The 16,796-nt window shown below is 47.3% G+C and overlaps 1 protein-coding gene across 1 annotated transcript; it reads right to left on the bottom strand.

Moving 5' to 3' along the window:
* Positions 1–8,259: 8,259 nt before the first annotated feature.
* LOC142184551 (ADP-ribosylation factor 6-like) lies at positions 8,260–16,574 on the bottom strand. The gene is made up of 2 exons (XM_075259483.1): positions 16,451–16,574; positions 8,260–10,195 (listed from the first exon to the last, which is right to left on the bottom strand). The coding sequence occupies exon 2, from the start codon at positions 10,164–10,166 to the stop codon at positions 9,639–9,641; it is 528 nt and encodes a 175-aa protein (XP_075115584.1). The 5' UTR covers positions 10,167–10,195; positions 16,451–16,574; the 3' UTR covers positions 8,260–9,638.
* Positions 16,575–16,796: the final 222 nt, after the last annotated feature.

Genomic DNA, 16,796 nt, shown 5'->3' with positions numbered 1-16,796 from the left:
GAACCCCAGGCGGTCTGATCACTAATGCAATGCTAATGCATTGCAAAGCATTGCAAAATATCGGCGCTTCTATTTCAGGCTATGTAGCATAGCCCGCTATAGAAGCAATGTAATGACAAGCCGGGGAGGCTTCACAAGGATCCCAGCTTTCATAGTAATGTGACGTTGGCGCCGGCGCTTACTCCAGGTGCCGGCGATCACCAAGAAAATGTCGGCGCCCACGCACCTCGGTCAGCTTTGACTGAGGTGCCCGAAGAGTTAATGCCTCTGATCAGTCCCTGGACCGATCGGAGATATTAGCTCCAGTTGTCTACTGTGTAAAGCAGTAGACACCCGGCAGCTATGGTATAGTTACACACCCGGCATGTGCCGTACTATTACAGCGGATGTGGGGAAAGGGTTAAAGCTTGGAAAATCTTTTTGTATCCAAATCCGGCTTTAATCTTCTCCACGACAGTATGTGGGACCTGCCTGGTGTGTTCCTTGGTCTCCATGATGCTCTCTGCGCTTTATACAGACCCCTGAGCCTATCACGGAGCAGGTGTATTTATACGGAGACTTGGTTACACCGGGGGATTCTATTTATCATCAGTCATTTAGGACGACATTGGATCATTCAGAGATCTGAACTGAACCGAGTGAAAGGAAAGGGGCCGAATAATCCTGCACGCCCCACTTTTCAGTTTTATCTTTGTTAAAAGAGTTTAAAATATCCAATAACTTTTGTTACACTTCACAATTGTGTCTCACTTGTTGTTGATTCTTCCCCCCAAAATTAACATTTTTTATCTTTATGCTTGAAGCCTGAAATGCGGCAAAAGGTTGAAAAGTTCAAGGGGGCCGAATACTTTCTCAAGGCGCTGTACCAGCAGGACAATGCGACAATGTGTCATAAAGCTCGCAGTGCGTGGTTGGAGGAGCACCAGGATGAGTTTACTGCACTCCCTTGGCCAGCAAATTCCCCGGACTTGAACCCAATCGAGAATCTGTGGGATCACCTCGATGGGGTTGTTGATGCCATGGATGCTCAACCACGTAACCTAGCGCAGCTGGCCACGGCACTGGAGTCGGCATGGCTCAACATCCCAGTGACCATCATCCCCGCAGCGGTCCGCTCTGCCAAAGGGGGTTATTCTGGATTTTGACAGGTGGTCACATTAATGGGACTGGACTGTGTAGAATTGCTTTATATAGTAGTGACAGCAAAAGTGGCGCTATGTATAAAGAAATGACAGCCCCTGGTTCAGGTCGGTATCTGCGGTGGTATCTATACATGACACAAAAATATTTTCATTTTTGTTTACTTCCTGCATTCCAAAAGCTATCACTTACCCTTCATTCACATCTGCATTCGGTAATCCATTCAGGGAGTCTGCATGGGGACCCCCCAAACGGACTACTGAACGCAACTGCAAGCGGTGTGCAGTAAAAGCACATGGACTCCATAGACTATAATGGGGTCTGTGTGCTTGCCGCGCACTGCCCGTACAGACAGGAAATTAGAGGGTGAACTACTTTCCTGTCCACATGTACCCTGCGGAGATCTGGCGGCGAGCACACGGACCCCATTATAGTCTATGGGGTCCGTGTGCTTTCACTGGCACACCGCTTGCAGTTGCGTTCAGTAGTCCGTTCAGGGAGGTACTCATGCGGACTCCCCCGGACGGAATCCAAACGCAGATGTGAACTAGGCCTTACTAATTTTTCTGTATAGGTAGTCATATGAGGGCTTGGTTTTTGTGTGATAAGTTGTACGTCATAATGGTGCCATTTTTTATTCTGTACAATGTACTGGAAAGCTGGAAAAAAATTAGATCTCGTTATAGATCTCCCTTTCCATTTGTAGCCATTCTTGCCTTTCACTCAAAAAAAAAAAACGCCGAAAATGTGTCTGGTCCAGGACCACAAATTGGCCCGGTACTGAAGTGGTTAAACAAAACAAGGGCCCATTCACACGGAGTAAACGTGCGTGTATTTTGGCAAAATACACGTGTAAAAATAAGACTCCCATTGACTTCAATGACATTTTACATGTGTATTTTGATGTGTATTTTGATGTGTTTTTTTACACGTGTAAAAAAAATTCATTGAAGTCAATGGGAGTCTTATTTTTACACGAGTATTTTGCCAAAATACACACGCGTTTACTCCGTGTGAACGGGCCCTAAATATGTTAGAGCTTTTTTGTTTAGCCCCCACACCAGTGGGTGTGAACATATAATCTTGAAGGGGAGATGGGGGGCAGAGAAACCCAGGGAACCGACTGCTACCTCCGATCACATGACCGGGGGGTTGTCACGACCTTGGTAAATGAACACTCCCGGACAACCCCTTTAAAGGGGGTCTACCGCCACCAAAATCGCTTCTAAACCCCGTATATGCTGCTGTAAGTGCCGGTTAGTGACATAGTGAACAGACTTTTTTTGTTTGTGGATCTTGTTGACAAGTAAGTCAGATAGTCATCTGTATGCAAATTAGTTATTCGGTGCAGTCAAGGGGCGTGGCCATGTTTGTTGGTGCACCCACTTTTTGTCCGTGGTCGCCTCATCTCTGTAGATCCTCATGTACACAGAATAATTTTTGGTCGTGTCAACAGATTGCAGAACCACAACAGTCTCCAAGACCTTCGGACACCCAGGTAGTTACAAAATTGTCTTTTTGTTGTGGACGCAACACAGACCATCTGCCATACATTGAGAAGGATTGAACAGGGCGCTTTTATTTTTTTTCATTGTCCTGCTTCCATCTCTGCCTCCCAATAAACACAAATAGGAGGCGGATTCAGGAGGGAACTGGGATCGGATTTTGAGGCGAAATCTCTTTCAGAAACAGCATTTTTTAGAGGGCCGTTCAATTTGTCCAGCAGAAAATTTCTGCTTCAGAAATTTGAAGCAGATTTTTTTACTGCTTATGGGTCCATTCACACAGAGGAAAATGGTGAGAAATTTGGTGTGGAATTTCAGCCCCCTGACAAAAACTTATTTGTTTTTTGATGCTGAACTTGAAGCAGAATTTGCCGCTGTATTTTGCCTAGATTGGACGGAGCCAAATTAGAAGTCAAATTCAGGTGTATTTTGTGGCCCAGGAGCTCCATGTTAGGCCTCTGGTTGCTCCATGAATGCGACCATACATGTTTTTTTGCATTGACACCAATTCCTTCAAATGGTTTCAGACATAGAAGGTTTTAATAAATGAAGCGATAACACAAGGATCAGAAACCTTCATCTCTCCAGCTGCTGTGAAACTACAACTCCCAGCATGCTCCATTCACTTCCATGGGAGTTCCAAGAACAGCAGAGCCAGTATGCATGCTGGGAGTTGTAGTTTTACAACAGCTGGAGAGCCGAGGTTCCCTACTAGAGATAAGCGAGTACTATTCCAAACTCCTGTTTCGAACAGCACGCACCCATAGGAATGAATGGACGCAGCCGCACATAAGGGGTTAAGCAGCCGGCCGCTGGCAAAGTCTGCGTGCCGGCCGCTTCCATTCATTCCTATGGGTGAGTGCTATTCAAAACTCAAATAGTACTCACTCCTCTCTATTCTCTACCCCTGCCCTAACAGAAATGTAGACCCCGTTACCCACAAGGACCAATCACAGTGCAGCTCTCAGTACGAGATCAGAACTTTCTGATCAATTTTTAAGGTTTTTATTTTTTTTTTTTTTTTTTGGGGGGGGGGGAGCAAAGTGACCAAAATACAATAATTTGTGCATTGCAACATATTTTATCTTTTTTTTCCAATGTTTACCGCATGAGATAAATAACGCTATTTTTGGATAGTGGTGACTTATACACACTGGGGGAAATCTTACTTTTGTTCACTTTATTCTGTTTATATGTGTTTTAAATTAAAAAATGTTTTTTTTTAGTTTTTTTTAAATTATTTATACTTTTTATTTAATTTTTTATTTTTTTTTGGTCTCACAACGTGCGATCTCTGATACTCAGTGTAATACATCGTACTGCGGCACATCACATGTCGGCTCCCTGTGTGCAATAAGGATACAAGCCAGGAGGTCCCAGTGATTGGGCTCCTGTCTGCCATGGCAAACCCTCAGACACCACAATCTAAATCTGGACTTTAGTAAGCGGAGAGGTGCTCCGACCCTAGTGGAGATCCAAGGGTCATGTATTGAGATAGTCAGGACCTATAAGTACCTGGGCGTGCTCCTCAATAATAAACTGGCCTGGGCCGATCACCTGGAGGCGCTGCACAGAAAGGGCCACAGCAGACTCTACCTGCTCAGGAGGCTGAGGGCCTTCGGGGTCCAGGGGACACTTCTTAGGGCCTTCTTCAACTCTGTGGTTGCCTCAGCCATCTTTTTCGGTGTGGCCTGCTGGGGGCGCTGTATATCAACCAGGGACAGAAATAGACTTGTCAGGCTGATCAGGAGGGCCGGCTCTGTCCTGGGGAGCCCCTTGGACCCAGTACAGGTGGTGGGTGACAGAAGGACACTGTCTGTGGTGACCTCCATGCGGGAGAACAAATCCCACCCCATGTATGGGACCCTGATGGGACTTGGCAGCACTGTAAGTGACCGTCTGCTTCACCCCAAATGTGAGAAGGAGCTATCGCAGGTCCTTCCTTCCAACCGCGACCAGGCTGTATAATCTACATCAGTCCAAGCGAAGACACTCCACACAGAGAACTAATGATTATGACTATGAAGTCTTCCTTCTTCTGTTCTGTTCCTTAGCTGCTATGGACTCCTAGTATATCTTCTCTTCTCAGCATATGTGTGTCCTGTAATATATTACTGTGTATTATCCTGTATCTGTATTACTAGGCTGCTGTAACATACTGAAATTTCCCCACTGTGGGACTACTAAAGAATTATCTTATCTTATCTTAGGGTCCATTGTCACGGAGGAAGTTGGCGCTGATTCTGGTGTGGAACTCACGTCACAATCAGCGCTGAAAAAAATAGACTCCCATTGACTTCAATGGCTTCCGTTTTCCGTGCGGCACCCACTGAAATCAATGGGAATCTTTTTTTTCAGTGCTGATTCTGACGCGAATTCCACGCCAGAATCAGCGCCAACTTCCTCCGTGTGAATGGAACCTTATTGTAAGAGATCCAAGAGTTAATCTTATCCCCAGATACAGAATCTGAGGGGCTAAGTTGCAGGAGTCTATATATACTGTATATATATCTTAGTCCTGGGTTTCTGCTGTGTAATATTACTTTTTGGGCTCTGAGTGTTAGCTATATGTTCAGTGTTATGTAATAGTACGGTGCAGAGCAGGAAGGGGTTAAATCTTAGCTACAAAAAAAAAGTGCCTTCTGATAATTTTTTATGTATTTATTTTGTTTTATACCCCCCTCCCTTCTACATAGGCATAGCATTGAGCTCTAAATGGGATTTTGGGAGTCTGATGACATCACATCCTGCAGCCGGGCACAAAAACATTCATGGAGTTGTTTTTTATTTTTCCAGGAGGCGCCCGCAGTGCCCAGGAGATTTGCCAACTCCTCTGGTAAGGTTGCCCATTTTCCATGAGACGGCAAGTATTCGCTAAATGTTGTTGTTTTTGCCTTTCCATAATTTTCACGATGCTAAACTTTTTTTTTTTTCTCATTGCCGAGACTGTATTTATGATGGAAAGTAATTTTTTGTTTTTGCTCAGATGCCATTTAGCGGTACATCTATATTACTGTGTGCGTCCATTGAACATATACAGGTACACCAGGTCAAAGCGTCCGCTATGCAGAGGGTTCAACTACAGCTATATACCAGCCAGAGGTCAAAGGCAATATGTTTGGCTAATACAGGTAGTCCTCGGGTTACGACATTTCGTGGTTACGACTAGAGATGAGCGAGTAGGTCCTTACTAGTCAGGAGAGCTGGCAGCTTGCTGTTATGAGGGAGCTTACTTTTTCTCATAGGAATGCATTGGCCAGTGCACAGCATTCGGCCAATCAACGCTGGTTCTGTCGGAGGCTCGTCTGTGAGGAGGCGGAGTCTAAAATCAGTCCGATCTTAGACTCCGCCTCCTCACAGACGAGCCTCTGGCAGAACCAGCGTTGCTTGGCCGAATGCTGTACACTGGCCAATCAACGCTATTCAATTCATGACTATGAGAAAAAGTAATCTCCCTCGTAACAGCGAGCTGCCAGCTCTACCAACTAGTAAGGACGAGCCTGCTGCGGAACCAGCATTGATTTGCCGTAGGCTCGTCTTTGCTAGTTGCTGCAAGCTCTCCCTGTACAGTACATGATTTAGTGTGCAGAGGCTCGGAACTGAGGTAGACTGTACTGTACTGATTATCATTACTTTTGGATCACCCCTCATACATGGTACAGTCTTCCTCGGCTCCGAGCCGCTGCACACTAACACGTTAATCTGTTCCTACGTGGCATTGTATGGTACATGTTTCCGACTTACGTCGAAATTCGGTTTACGACACCGCGTAAGAACGGATCAACGTCGTAAGTCGAGGTCTACCTGTATTCTCTTACGAACAGGCTTACTACATTACGTCAGGAGAAATACCAGATGCTAAATGTCTGTCATATGATGTGACTAGAGTCACTTAATAGAATTTATGGGGAATTAATTTAAGTTTCAGACTAAACACCCCGTCCTTCATGTTATTACAGTTACGTGGTTACCTAATAAGTGGCGCTGGACAGCTGGGCTACATGGGGTCCGGTGCACTGCTTAATCTGGTTTTCCCAACCAAAGCAAGTTAACCCCTTGGGTAATAAATTGCAAAATAGTCCAGTGGCTCAGACTCCCACAAAAACACATTCTGGTCAGGGGATGATACAGGAGAGCAGATAAAACCCTTTGATGGGAAATCCCTTTAATAAGGCTCTGTGGATCCTAACCTATCTATCTGCAGGGCTGGGGTGATATACTGGTACTGGTGACAGTAACCTATCTATCTGCAGGGCTGGGGTGATATGCTGGGTCTGGTGACAGTAACCTATCTATCTGCAGGGCTGGGGTGATATGCTGGTTCTGGTGACAGTAACCTATCTATCTGCAGGGCTGGGGTGATATGCTGGTTCTGGTGACAGTAACCTATCTATCTGCAGGGCTGGGGTGATATGCTGGGTCTGGTGACAGTAACCTATCTATCTGCAGGGCTGGGGTGATATGCTGGTTCTGGTGACAGTAACCTATCTATCTGCAGGGCTGGGGTGATACGCTGGTTCTGGTGACAGTAACCTATCTATCTGCAGGGCTGGGGTGATACGCTGGTTCTTGTGACAGTAACCTATCTATCTGCAGGGCTGGGGTGATACGCGGGTTCTGGTGACAGTAACCTATCTATCTGCAGGGCTGGGGTGATATGCTGGGTGTGGTGACAGTAACCTATCTATCTGCAGGGCTGGGGTGATATACTGGTTCTGGTGACAGTAACCTATCTATCTGCAGGGCTGGGGTGATATGCTGGGTCTGGTGACACTAACCTATCTATCTGCAGGGCTGGGGTGATATGTTGGGTGTGGTGACAGTAACCTATCTATCTGCAGGGCTGGGGTGATATGCTGGTTCTGGTGACAGTAACCTATCTATCTGCAGGGCTGGGGTGATATGCTGGGTCTGGTGACAGTAACCTATCTGCAGGGCTGGGGTGATATGCTGGTTCTGGTGACAGTAACCTATCTATCTGCAGGGCTGGGGTGATATGCTGGGTCTGGTGACAGTAACCTATCTGCAGGGCTGGGGTGATATGCTGGGTCTGGTGACAGTAACCTATCTATCTGCAGGACTGGGGTGATATGCTGGTTCTGGTGACAGTAACCTATCTATCTGCAGGGCTGGGGTGATATGCTGGTTCTGGTGACAGTAACCTATCTATCTGCAGGGCTGGGGTGATATACTGGTTCTGGTGACAGTAACCTATCTGCAGGGCTGGGTGATATGCTGGTTCTGGTGACACTAACCTATCTATCTGCAGGGCTGGGGTGATATGTTGGGTGTGGTGACAGTAACCTATCTATCTGCAGGACTGGGGTGATATGCTGGTTCTGGTGACAGTAACCTATCTATCTGCAGGGCTGGGGTGATATGTTGGGTGTGGTGACAGTAACCTATCTATCTGCAGGACTGGGGTGATATGCTGGGTCTGGTGACAGTAACCTATCTATCTGCAGGGCTGGGGTGATATGTTGGGTGTGGTGACAGTAACCTATCTATCTGCAGGGCTGGGGTGATATACTGGTTCTGGTGACAGTAACCTATCTATCTGCAGGGCTGGGGTGACAGTAACCTACAGACATACAGCGCACACACACACAAGCACTTTGGATGCATTATTGAGCTTTTATTGATCGGTTGAAGTCTTAAGCAGTACAACATGGAACGAGTCCTATTGAAAAGTAAAACATTTTGGAGCAGGATCAGCATTAGTGCACTGGACGGGAGGGCAGAAATAAAGAGGGAGGCTGCATAGCTCAGCGTTGTGTGTCAGTCAGGAAAGGGTTAACCCCGTCTCTCCCACACTGGGTCAGCGGACAGCAGGGCCAATGTCGGACACTATTGCCCAGGGGGGGCTGGAAGACTGAGCCAGACGAAATTAAGAGGGGTGTGTGGAAATTATATATTGGCCTCAATCGACGATGAACACTGCAATATAACATTACACAGAGGACATGGCGAAAAACGCGAGTGACACCAGAAACGGACAAAGGTCATTGTCCATACAGTCAAGTGCAACCATGTCAGTGCCAAAAGTGAGGAGACGCTCCATAGGCTTAGTGTACAAAACATTTGGGGTGTCAGTGTAAAGTCGGGTAAAACCGCTATATGGAGACAGGCCGCAAGTCTCAGTCGCATAATACGGACGGATCCAACCTACAAACAGAAGAGGCGAATTCACAAACATCTAGAGACAGGGTCTGGATAGGAAGGTCAACTGAGATGGAATGAAAAGGTGCGAGGTCAGGGAATGTTTAGGAATGGCAGTCTGATCGATCCTATCATGTCGTCACCGGCACTGATCAAACACGGAATGCTGCAGGGGGGGGGGATCAGCAGCTTTACATGGCGGCCATTATAATGCATGGAGCGGCCGGGTTCTGGCTCAGAGGGGGGAGGCAGCAGGGTGGGGGGAACCACCTCTGTAATGCTCATATGCCCCTATAAGGATTAGGAACTGGGGCTGTCCCTTTAAGAGATGGCCAACACAATCAAGCGCTTTGTAGAGTACAGGCACCAGTCTGGTATGAGAAACGACACGGCCGCAGGATTCTGCGCCCGTGAGAACGTAACACTGAAACATTCACCCCGCGCAGACTTCGCTGTTCGTCCACTTTCGCTACCGGGCTGTTGAGTGATTTATGCTGCCGAGCAAGAGGTAACCAGCCCTTCGTGTTAACAATATTAGGGAGACAGACAGAGCGTTGGTTGCTGAGGTCTGAAGGAAGAGCAAACGCTCCGGCGTGTTAATCGCTTCGCACTACGTATTAAGGCAGATATCGCAGGGGGCTGTCACTTAGCGAGTCCCTTGCAGCCCTGCAACTCCAAAAATCTCCCTTTAACTTCCATTACATAACAAAATGGGTCAGCCACATTTGGTTGATGAGGATCGCTCCTTCAAAGCTCCTCTACTGAACCGATAAAATTAAGAAAAAAAAAAAAAAAATCATATATTAAAAAAATAATCACCATAAAAAGAGGAATTTAAGATTTGTAGTTTGACGTTAGCCACATGAGGCCTTCGTACAGTCCCTCTCCAGTGTTGGCACAAGATGGCTGGACGTACCAGTTCCTGTCCCTGATGCGGGTTAGTCCCAGCTTTTCCTGGATTTCGTGAGGCTTCATTGCGTCCACCAGGTCCTGTTTATTGGCGAAAATCAGAATGATGGCATCCCTCATTTCACGGTCATTAATGATGCGGTGGAGTTCTTGCCTCGCCTCATCTATGCGATCTCGGTCGGCACAGTCTACCACAAAGATGAGTCCCTGTGTGCCTGTGTAATAGTGCCGCCATAGAGGACGGATCTTGTCCTGGCCGCCAACGTCCCACACGTTGAACTTAACATTCTTGTAGGTCACCGTCTCCACGTTGAAGCCAACGGTGGGAATGGTGGTAACAGACTGGCCCAACTTTAGCTTGTACAAGATGGTCGTCTTCCCGGCTGCGTCTAGGCCCAACATCAATATCCGCATTTCTTTGTTCCCGAACACCCTGGATAGCATATGCCCCATGATGGAGGCTTAGAGTCCATACAGCTGGGCTGGAGGGAGAGAGAGAAAAAGAAAATGGCGCACGTGAGTAATAGAAAATATCACTATTTCTTTGACAATACATCTCTCCTATCAAGCCCTGAAAAGTCCATTAAAACTTAATTTTTTGTCCCTAACACGTAGGAATAGCCCTAAGAAAGGCTATTCGTCTCCTACCTTACGATGTCTTCTCCGTGCCGCCGTTCCGTAGAAATCCCGTTTTATCAGTATGCAAACGAGTTCTCTCACAGCACTGGGGGCGGCCCCAATGCTGCACGAGAACTCTCCAGCGCCGCCTCCATCTTCTTCATGAACGGGTCTTCTTTGCCTCTTCTTCCAGCGGTGGCTTCAAATTTGTAGGCCTCGGAAAAGCCGACTGCGCATGCCCGCCAGCCACAAGAAAATGTCCGCTTACACAGTATTGTAAGCGGCCATTTTCTTGTGGCTGGCGGGCACGCTCAGTTGGCTGCCCAAGGCCTAGAAGTTTGAAGCCACCGCCGGAAGAAGAGGCGAAGAGAGGCCAATCCTGAAGAAGAGAAGAGATTTCTTGGGGCCGCCCCCAGTGCTGTTTGAGCGCTGGGGCCCGCCCCCAGTGCTGCGAGAGAACTCATTTGCATACCAACGAAAACCGGGATTTCTACGGAACGGCGGTGCGGAGAAGACATCTAAAGGTAGGAGAAAAATAACCTCTCTTAAAGTTATTCTTACGTGTTAGGGACAAAAAAAATTTAGTTTTAATGATAGAATCCCTTTAAAAGGATTGTCCCATTGGTGGGGGTCTGACCTCTGAGGTCCCGCACAAATCCAGAAAATATCCTAGCATTTCTAGATAGGCTGCAATACAGAGAGATGGATCGATAAGTCACTGTACGGCTAGGCGACACCTGTCCTGCTCGGCTTCTTCTCTAGTGAACTCCTGTACGTTTCAGACCTGAACACATGGAAGACTCACACAAATACACAATAACACAAGGGACAGATATAGTTTAGGGTTTAACTATATACACAGAGCCTATATGGGAAGAAAATAATTGGGTTTCCAGAAGGGAAGGCCTATGGTAGCCCAAACATTCTCGAACATCGAAGACACAAAGTAAAGGATTACACAAATTGCACTTGTTTTCCCCCGTAGACTATAAGACTACACATGTAGCTCTGTGTAACCGATGGCCCCCCATAACAAAGTGCGTAACAAATGTAGTGGGAATGAGGACAAGACAATGGCTTCACTGTCTGCAAAGGTCAGAGGAGACACAAAGCAGGCGGCCGCTGGTGAACGCGCCAATAACTCTGCACAACAATCTCCAAACAAGTCCCGTACACACAATGCAAACACAAGAGGCAGAATAGTATATACGGGACTAGGCACATACGAGGCCATGATAGCCCACCACCAGGACGCAGGCAGAAAGGACCCAGACCTAGGGCTGGAAGCCAATGCAAAGTACATGATGTAGACATGGCCGCCACCTCTACTGATCCGGGGATTAGTTTATAGGTTGGACAATTTCTGTTTCAGACAATTCCTACTTGTTAGAAAGATAACGTGACGTTAAAGGGGTTGTCCAGGATTTTTGATACGCATGACCTGTCTACTAGAGGCAGCTGTATATAAGGTATACAGCAAGAAGCAGCTACGACTGTGAGAAGGCTACTACTATAGTGCGGAGAGGTCTGTACACTGTATTCAGCTTCTGATCCGTCCACGATATAGCAATGGCGCCTGGAACTGCAGACCCTTTCCCTTGAATAGGAACATAACTGCTTCCGGCTGTATACCTTATATACAGCTTCTTGCAACCACACCAGCTGATCAGTATGGGATCCAGGTGTCATATCCAGGACCTATCCTGTGGACATCAGTAGCAGATATGTCCAGATCCTAAGAACGACAGCGTCCATTCATTTCAGTAGGATGCCTGTGTAATACACGTCAGGTCCTCCAGGGCAAGGACTCTCTTTGCACTGTGTCCTACAGAGGAGGATCTTGAATAGATTGGGAACTATGGAACTGATTGGGGGAGGTCACTAGTAATGTCTGATGACATCAGGTCAGACTTGTATACAGGATATAACTACTCCCTCCCCCCCTTCCTATACTACGACATCCATATAGTGGCCGCACAGTATACGGTACATTCTGGATCACATGCAGATTCCAAAGCTGACGTTCCCATTACATTGACAACAACACAACCCACATAAAAAAGGGTTCAAAATGCTGGAAAAGGAAGATCAGTAAATCCCCAGCACAACATTGACTGCACTGTGTGAATGGGCTATTTTTGGTGAGTCATTTTTCTCCACACCCAATGCCGAGAAGCCAGAAACCAGCCAAATATAAGTGAGGATCCCATCAAGGAAAACGTGAAGGATCTTCCCATCCGCAAACTTTAGGTCAAAGGTTTTCCTGCTTTTGTCTTATGGAACGCTCTGTGGTTTTTGGCAAGGATTACCAGACCCTCATAGAGACTATTAATACAGATGTGTTCAATCTCATGTTATATTTTTAGATTTATATTTAGGGGGGGGGGGGGGGGATAAGGACTCCATACTGCAAGTATGAAATAAAGTATGATGAGCAGGGGTGTCACATCCTCATTCACACTGCTTTATAGACTTGCAGGATGCTTAGTAAATTTGGTTTTCCCACCAATGCAACCTATGGATTGGGGATAAATTGCAAATTGGTGGGTATCCCAATCCAGATCCTAAAAATGGGGGAGTGCCACTGGAACTGCAGCTTGGATGGGTGGGGAAGTCCCGTTATACAATGCAAAGGGCACAATCAGCACCAAAATCTGCATGCATTGTAGCAGAAAAACTAAATCCACCACTGAATAAATCCTGAGTCTGGAAATACAAGGAGCACCCTAAAAATTTTAGCCCAAACTGGATGCACCATCTAGTCTAGTGATAATCACAATAGCAAATTTGGGCCAGCGTCTACTTTGTGGCCCTGCAGCCACTTTCTCTCTGCACATTTGCAAGACTCACATTGGGGCTCACTTAGACATGCATAAAGAACACGACCCCCCAGTCCAGAATAGACAATTGGTGGGGGGTGGAGGTTTTGGGGGGTTGGATTAAGACCGGAGATTCTTACACAAGTTGTAAGAATCTCCGACAGGTGCACAACTGGCCTGAATTACTAAAAAGCTCCACAGGTAGGTCTCTGATGTCAGGTCTATGCCGGCCAGGGACTCAGCCAAGTTAAGGTGAATTTTTGGCCACTTTCAAGGTGCAGCAGCTTCAGTAAAGGCCGTTCTGCTGATCACATGATGAACAGGGAAGGGAAACAAACTGCAAAATACACAGAAAAAGCACCAGGTGCAAAATATGAAAAGGAAAAGAAATAGCTGCTGCTTTAAGGGGATTCTCCCTTGTACATCACCAGATTGTAAATATAGAGAACAATTTTGCAAAGTTTTAGAGATTTTCTGCAAGGCTGGGATCACCTCTGAGCTCCGTTACAAATTCCATCACACAAACAGACGAAAATCATTGAGAGAAAGGTCTTGTATGGAGGAAATCACATAATAGTCTATGGGGTCCATGTGTGCAGATCTTACACCAGGTCAGGACACACAATCCTAAATCAGAGTTCAGTGCATTGTGAGATTCCTGAGTCATCAGAATGTCAGTGTGCGGGCATGTAGCAGTCACATGGGCCGGGTCTCCCCAGACATGGCTGTGGGAATTGCCCCTGGGTTTACACTGCGATTTTTTTATTGTAGTAAATTGTAGCACATGTATCTCTGCATCTACCTGTATGATATCCAGAGCGTCAGTGTAATGGACATTAGCATACAGGTGAGATGTATAGTAACAAGGACCCGGCCTTAGGAAGCTGCAGAACAGTCATCTCTGGCCGCACTCATGTTTTTAAAGGGATTCTACCACTAAATCACTTTTTTTTTCTGCTTTAGACGTCGGAATAGGCTTTAGAACGGCTATTCGTCTCCTACCTTTAGACGTTGTCTCCACGGCGCTGTTCCTTAGAAATCCCAGTTTTTACCGGTATGCTAATGAGTTCTCTCGCAGCAATGGGGGCGGGCCCCAGTGCTGCCCCAGAACTCTCTCCAGCGACGCCTCCTTCTTCAGCTGCATTCTCCCCTTCTGTGTCGTCTTCCTTCTGCATCAGCTCCGACGCCTGCGCAGTCGGGTCTGCCAGCGAGACACTAGTAGAGCCGACTGGGCATGCCGGCCAGCGGCCATATTTTCGAGGCCACAATTGTGCGCACGCGCAGTATACTCCTCAAAGTCTTCGCCGAACAGAGCGTACTGCGCATGCTCAGTAAGGTCTGTACAGACCTCCGACACGTGAGTGAAGTCATCCAGGCTTCGGAGGGTCTGTACAGACCTTACTGAGCATGCGCAGTACACTCTGTTCGGCGAAGACTTTGAAGAGTATACTGCGCGTGCGCACAATTGTGGCCTCGAAAATATGGCCGCTGGCCAGCATGCCCAGTCGGCTCTACTAGTGTCTCGCTGGCAGACCCGACTGCGCAGGCGTCGGAGCTGACGCAGAAGGAAGACGACACAGAAGGGGAGAATGCAGCTGAAGATGGAGGCGTCGCTGGAGAGAGTTCTCGGGCAGCAGTGGGGACGCCCTCATTGAGCGCTGGGGCCTGCCCCCATTGCTGCGAGAGAACTCATTAGCATACCGGAAAAAACCCGGATCTTTAAGGAATGGCGCGGCGGAGACCACGTCTAAAGGTAAGAGACTAATAGACTTTCTAAAGGCTACTCCGACATCTAAAGCAGAAAAAAAATACATATTTAGTGGTAGAATCCCTTTAAGATTCACAAATGCCGTCACTTCTCCAGTCCCAGCAGCCAAGGATCACAAGATACAGTGCTGTGCAGAAGTTCTAGGCAGGTGTACAAAAAAATTGCTGCCCAGTAAGAATGCTTTCAGAAATAGAAGGGTTAACTGTTTATTTTTGTCAATTATCAAAATGAAGTGAACGTAAATCCCATGAATATTTGGTGTGACCTTTGCCCTTTGGAGGCGGAGTCCTGGAAGTGATGATCCGGCCCCCACAGATAAAACCTTGATCTCATCATCCAGTCTGTCTGGGATGACGCGAAGAGACAGACGGATTGAAGCAAGCAATAACCACAGAAGATCTGGGCTTAGTTCTCCAAGATGGCGGCGGGGACAACCTCCCTGCCCAGTTCTGCCAAACTGTCTGCAAGTACCGAGAACAACAGATGGGGGGCAAAGGTCACGCTGAATATTGCTCGGACTTACAATTCATTTTGGTCATTGACGAAAAGAAACTATTAACCCTTCTATTTCAGGACGCGTTCTTACTGTGCAGCAGTGTTGTAAACCTGCCTAAAACTTGTGCACAATACTGTGGGCGTTAGAGGTGGAACATACATCTAGTCATCCACTGGATATACCAGGAAGTTCCCAGAATACCGCTTATCCTTGTACAGTAAAATGTTCTGCTATCTCCTTTTTCAAGATATCTGCTTACTGTCAGTGAATGGTAATATACAGTATATATATATATATATATATATATATATATATATATATATATACACACACACCTATCTGCAGCTGTATCCAGAGTGCACTAAATACAACTCTTCATCCTGATGATTTGTTACAATGTATCGGTGTAGGTGATACAACCTGTACTCCAGCAGATACATTGTAGCCATGGATCAGGACAGACATTACTGCAGTTATATTTAGCTCGCGGAGCATTGTCTAGACTGGATATCATACACATCCCCCCCTCCGCTGTGACTACTAGAAGGTCCAGACAGGCTTCTGTATTCTTAATGCAATAATTCTATTCACTGACAGCAAGCCCTGGGAGAATTATACACCCAGTATATCAGAAAGTTGCAGAACTTTTCCTTATCAGGGATGATCCCACACGCCAGGACCAGGCGACTGCAGGGCGACATCAGTGCAGCCACCTAATACCCATCCAGTTCTTGCCCCCATTGTCCCCCCCACCTGATACACCCAGAACTTATAGATCTACCCCCATAGTCTGCATTTACCCCACCAAACTCCTCAGCCAGGGTACAACCACTCCCATCATCCATGCTGAGCACCCCCACCCTGCTGTACATGCACATCCCAAACAATGGCCAGTTATTAGGAAGCCAATCTCTGCCCCCCAGACAGTCCCAGTGCACAGCTGTGACATGACAGCCTGCACCATCAGCCCCCCACTGCACCAGCCCGCTCTCAGCCCCCTCCCCACACCCCGTTCCATGCAGTACCGAGCACATACATTGCCCCCGGGTGTCACAGCTGGTGCTGGCTCTCAACGGTCCCGGCTCCTGATCCGGAATCGGAAGGGCGGCGGGCAGCAGAACCACACCGAAAGCAGCCGCGCATGCGCACTAACCCGCCCACCCAGCGCTCTGCCATCACACTGCTGTAGCGTGCCGTCTGCGCATGTCTGGTGCCCTCGCCCTAGTTCAGTCAGCGTAGTGCGCAGGCGCACTGGCACCTTCACGCCTACTGTCTCACCGGCACAATGTCCATTCAAAAGAAGGCTTTATTAGTCCTTGTGCGCATGCGCGCTTGTTTTCCCTTTATTTGCTCAGGGCTCATGGTCAAGTGCTTTTCCTTTG

This window comes from Leptodactylus fuscus, chromosome 11, assembly GCF_031893055.1.
Source record: "Leptodactylus fuscus isolate aLepFus1 chromosome 11, aLepFus1.hap2, whole genome shotgun sequence".
In the NCBI taxonomy this organism is placed as follows: Eukaryota; Metazoa; Chordata; class Amphibia; order Anura; family Leptodactylidae; genus Leptodactylus; species Leptodactylus fuscus.
The sequence above is the reverse complement of the archived record's forward strand: the minus strand, read 5'-3'. Positions and strand labels throughout refer to the sequence as shown.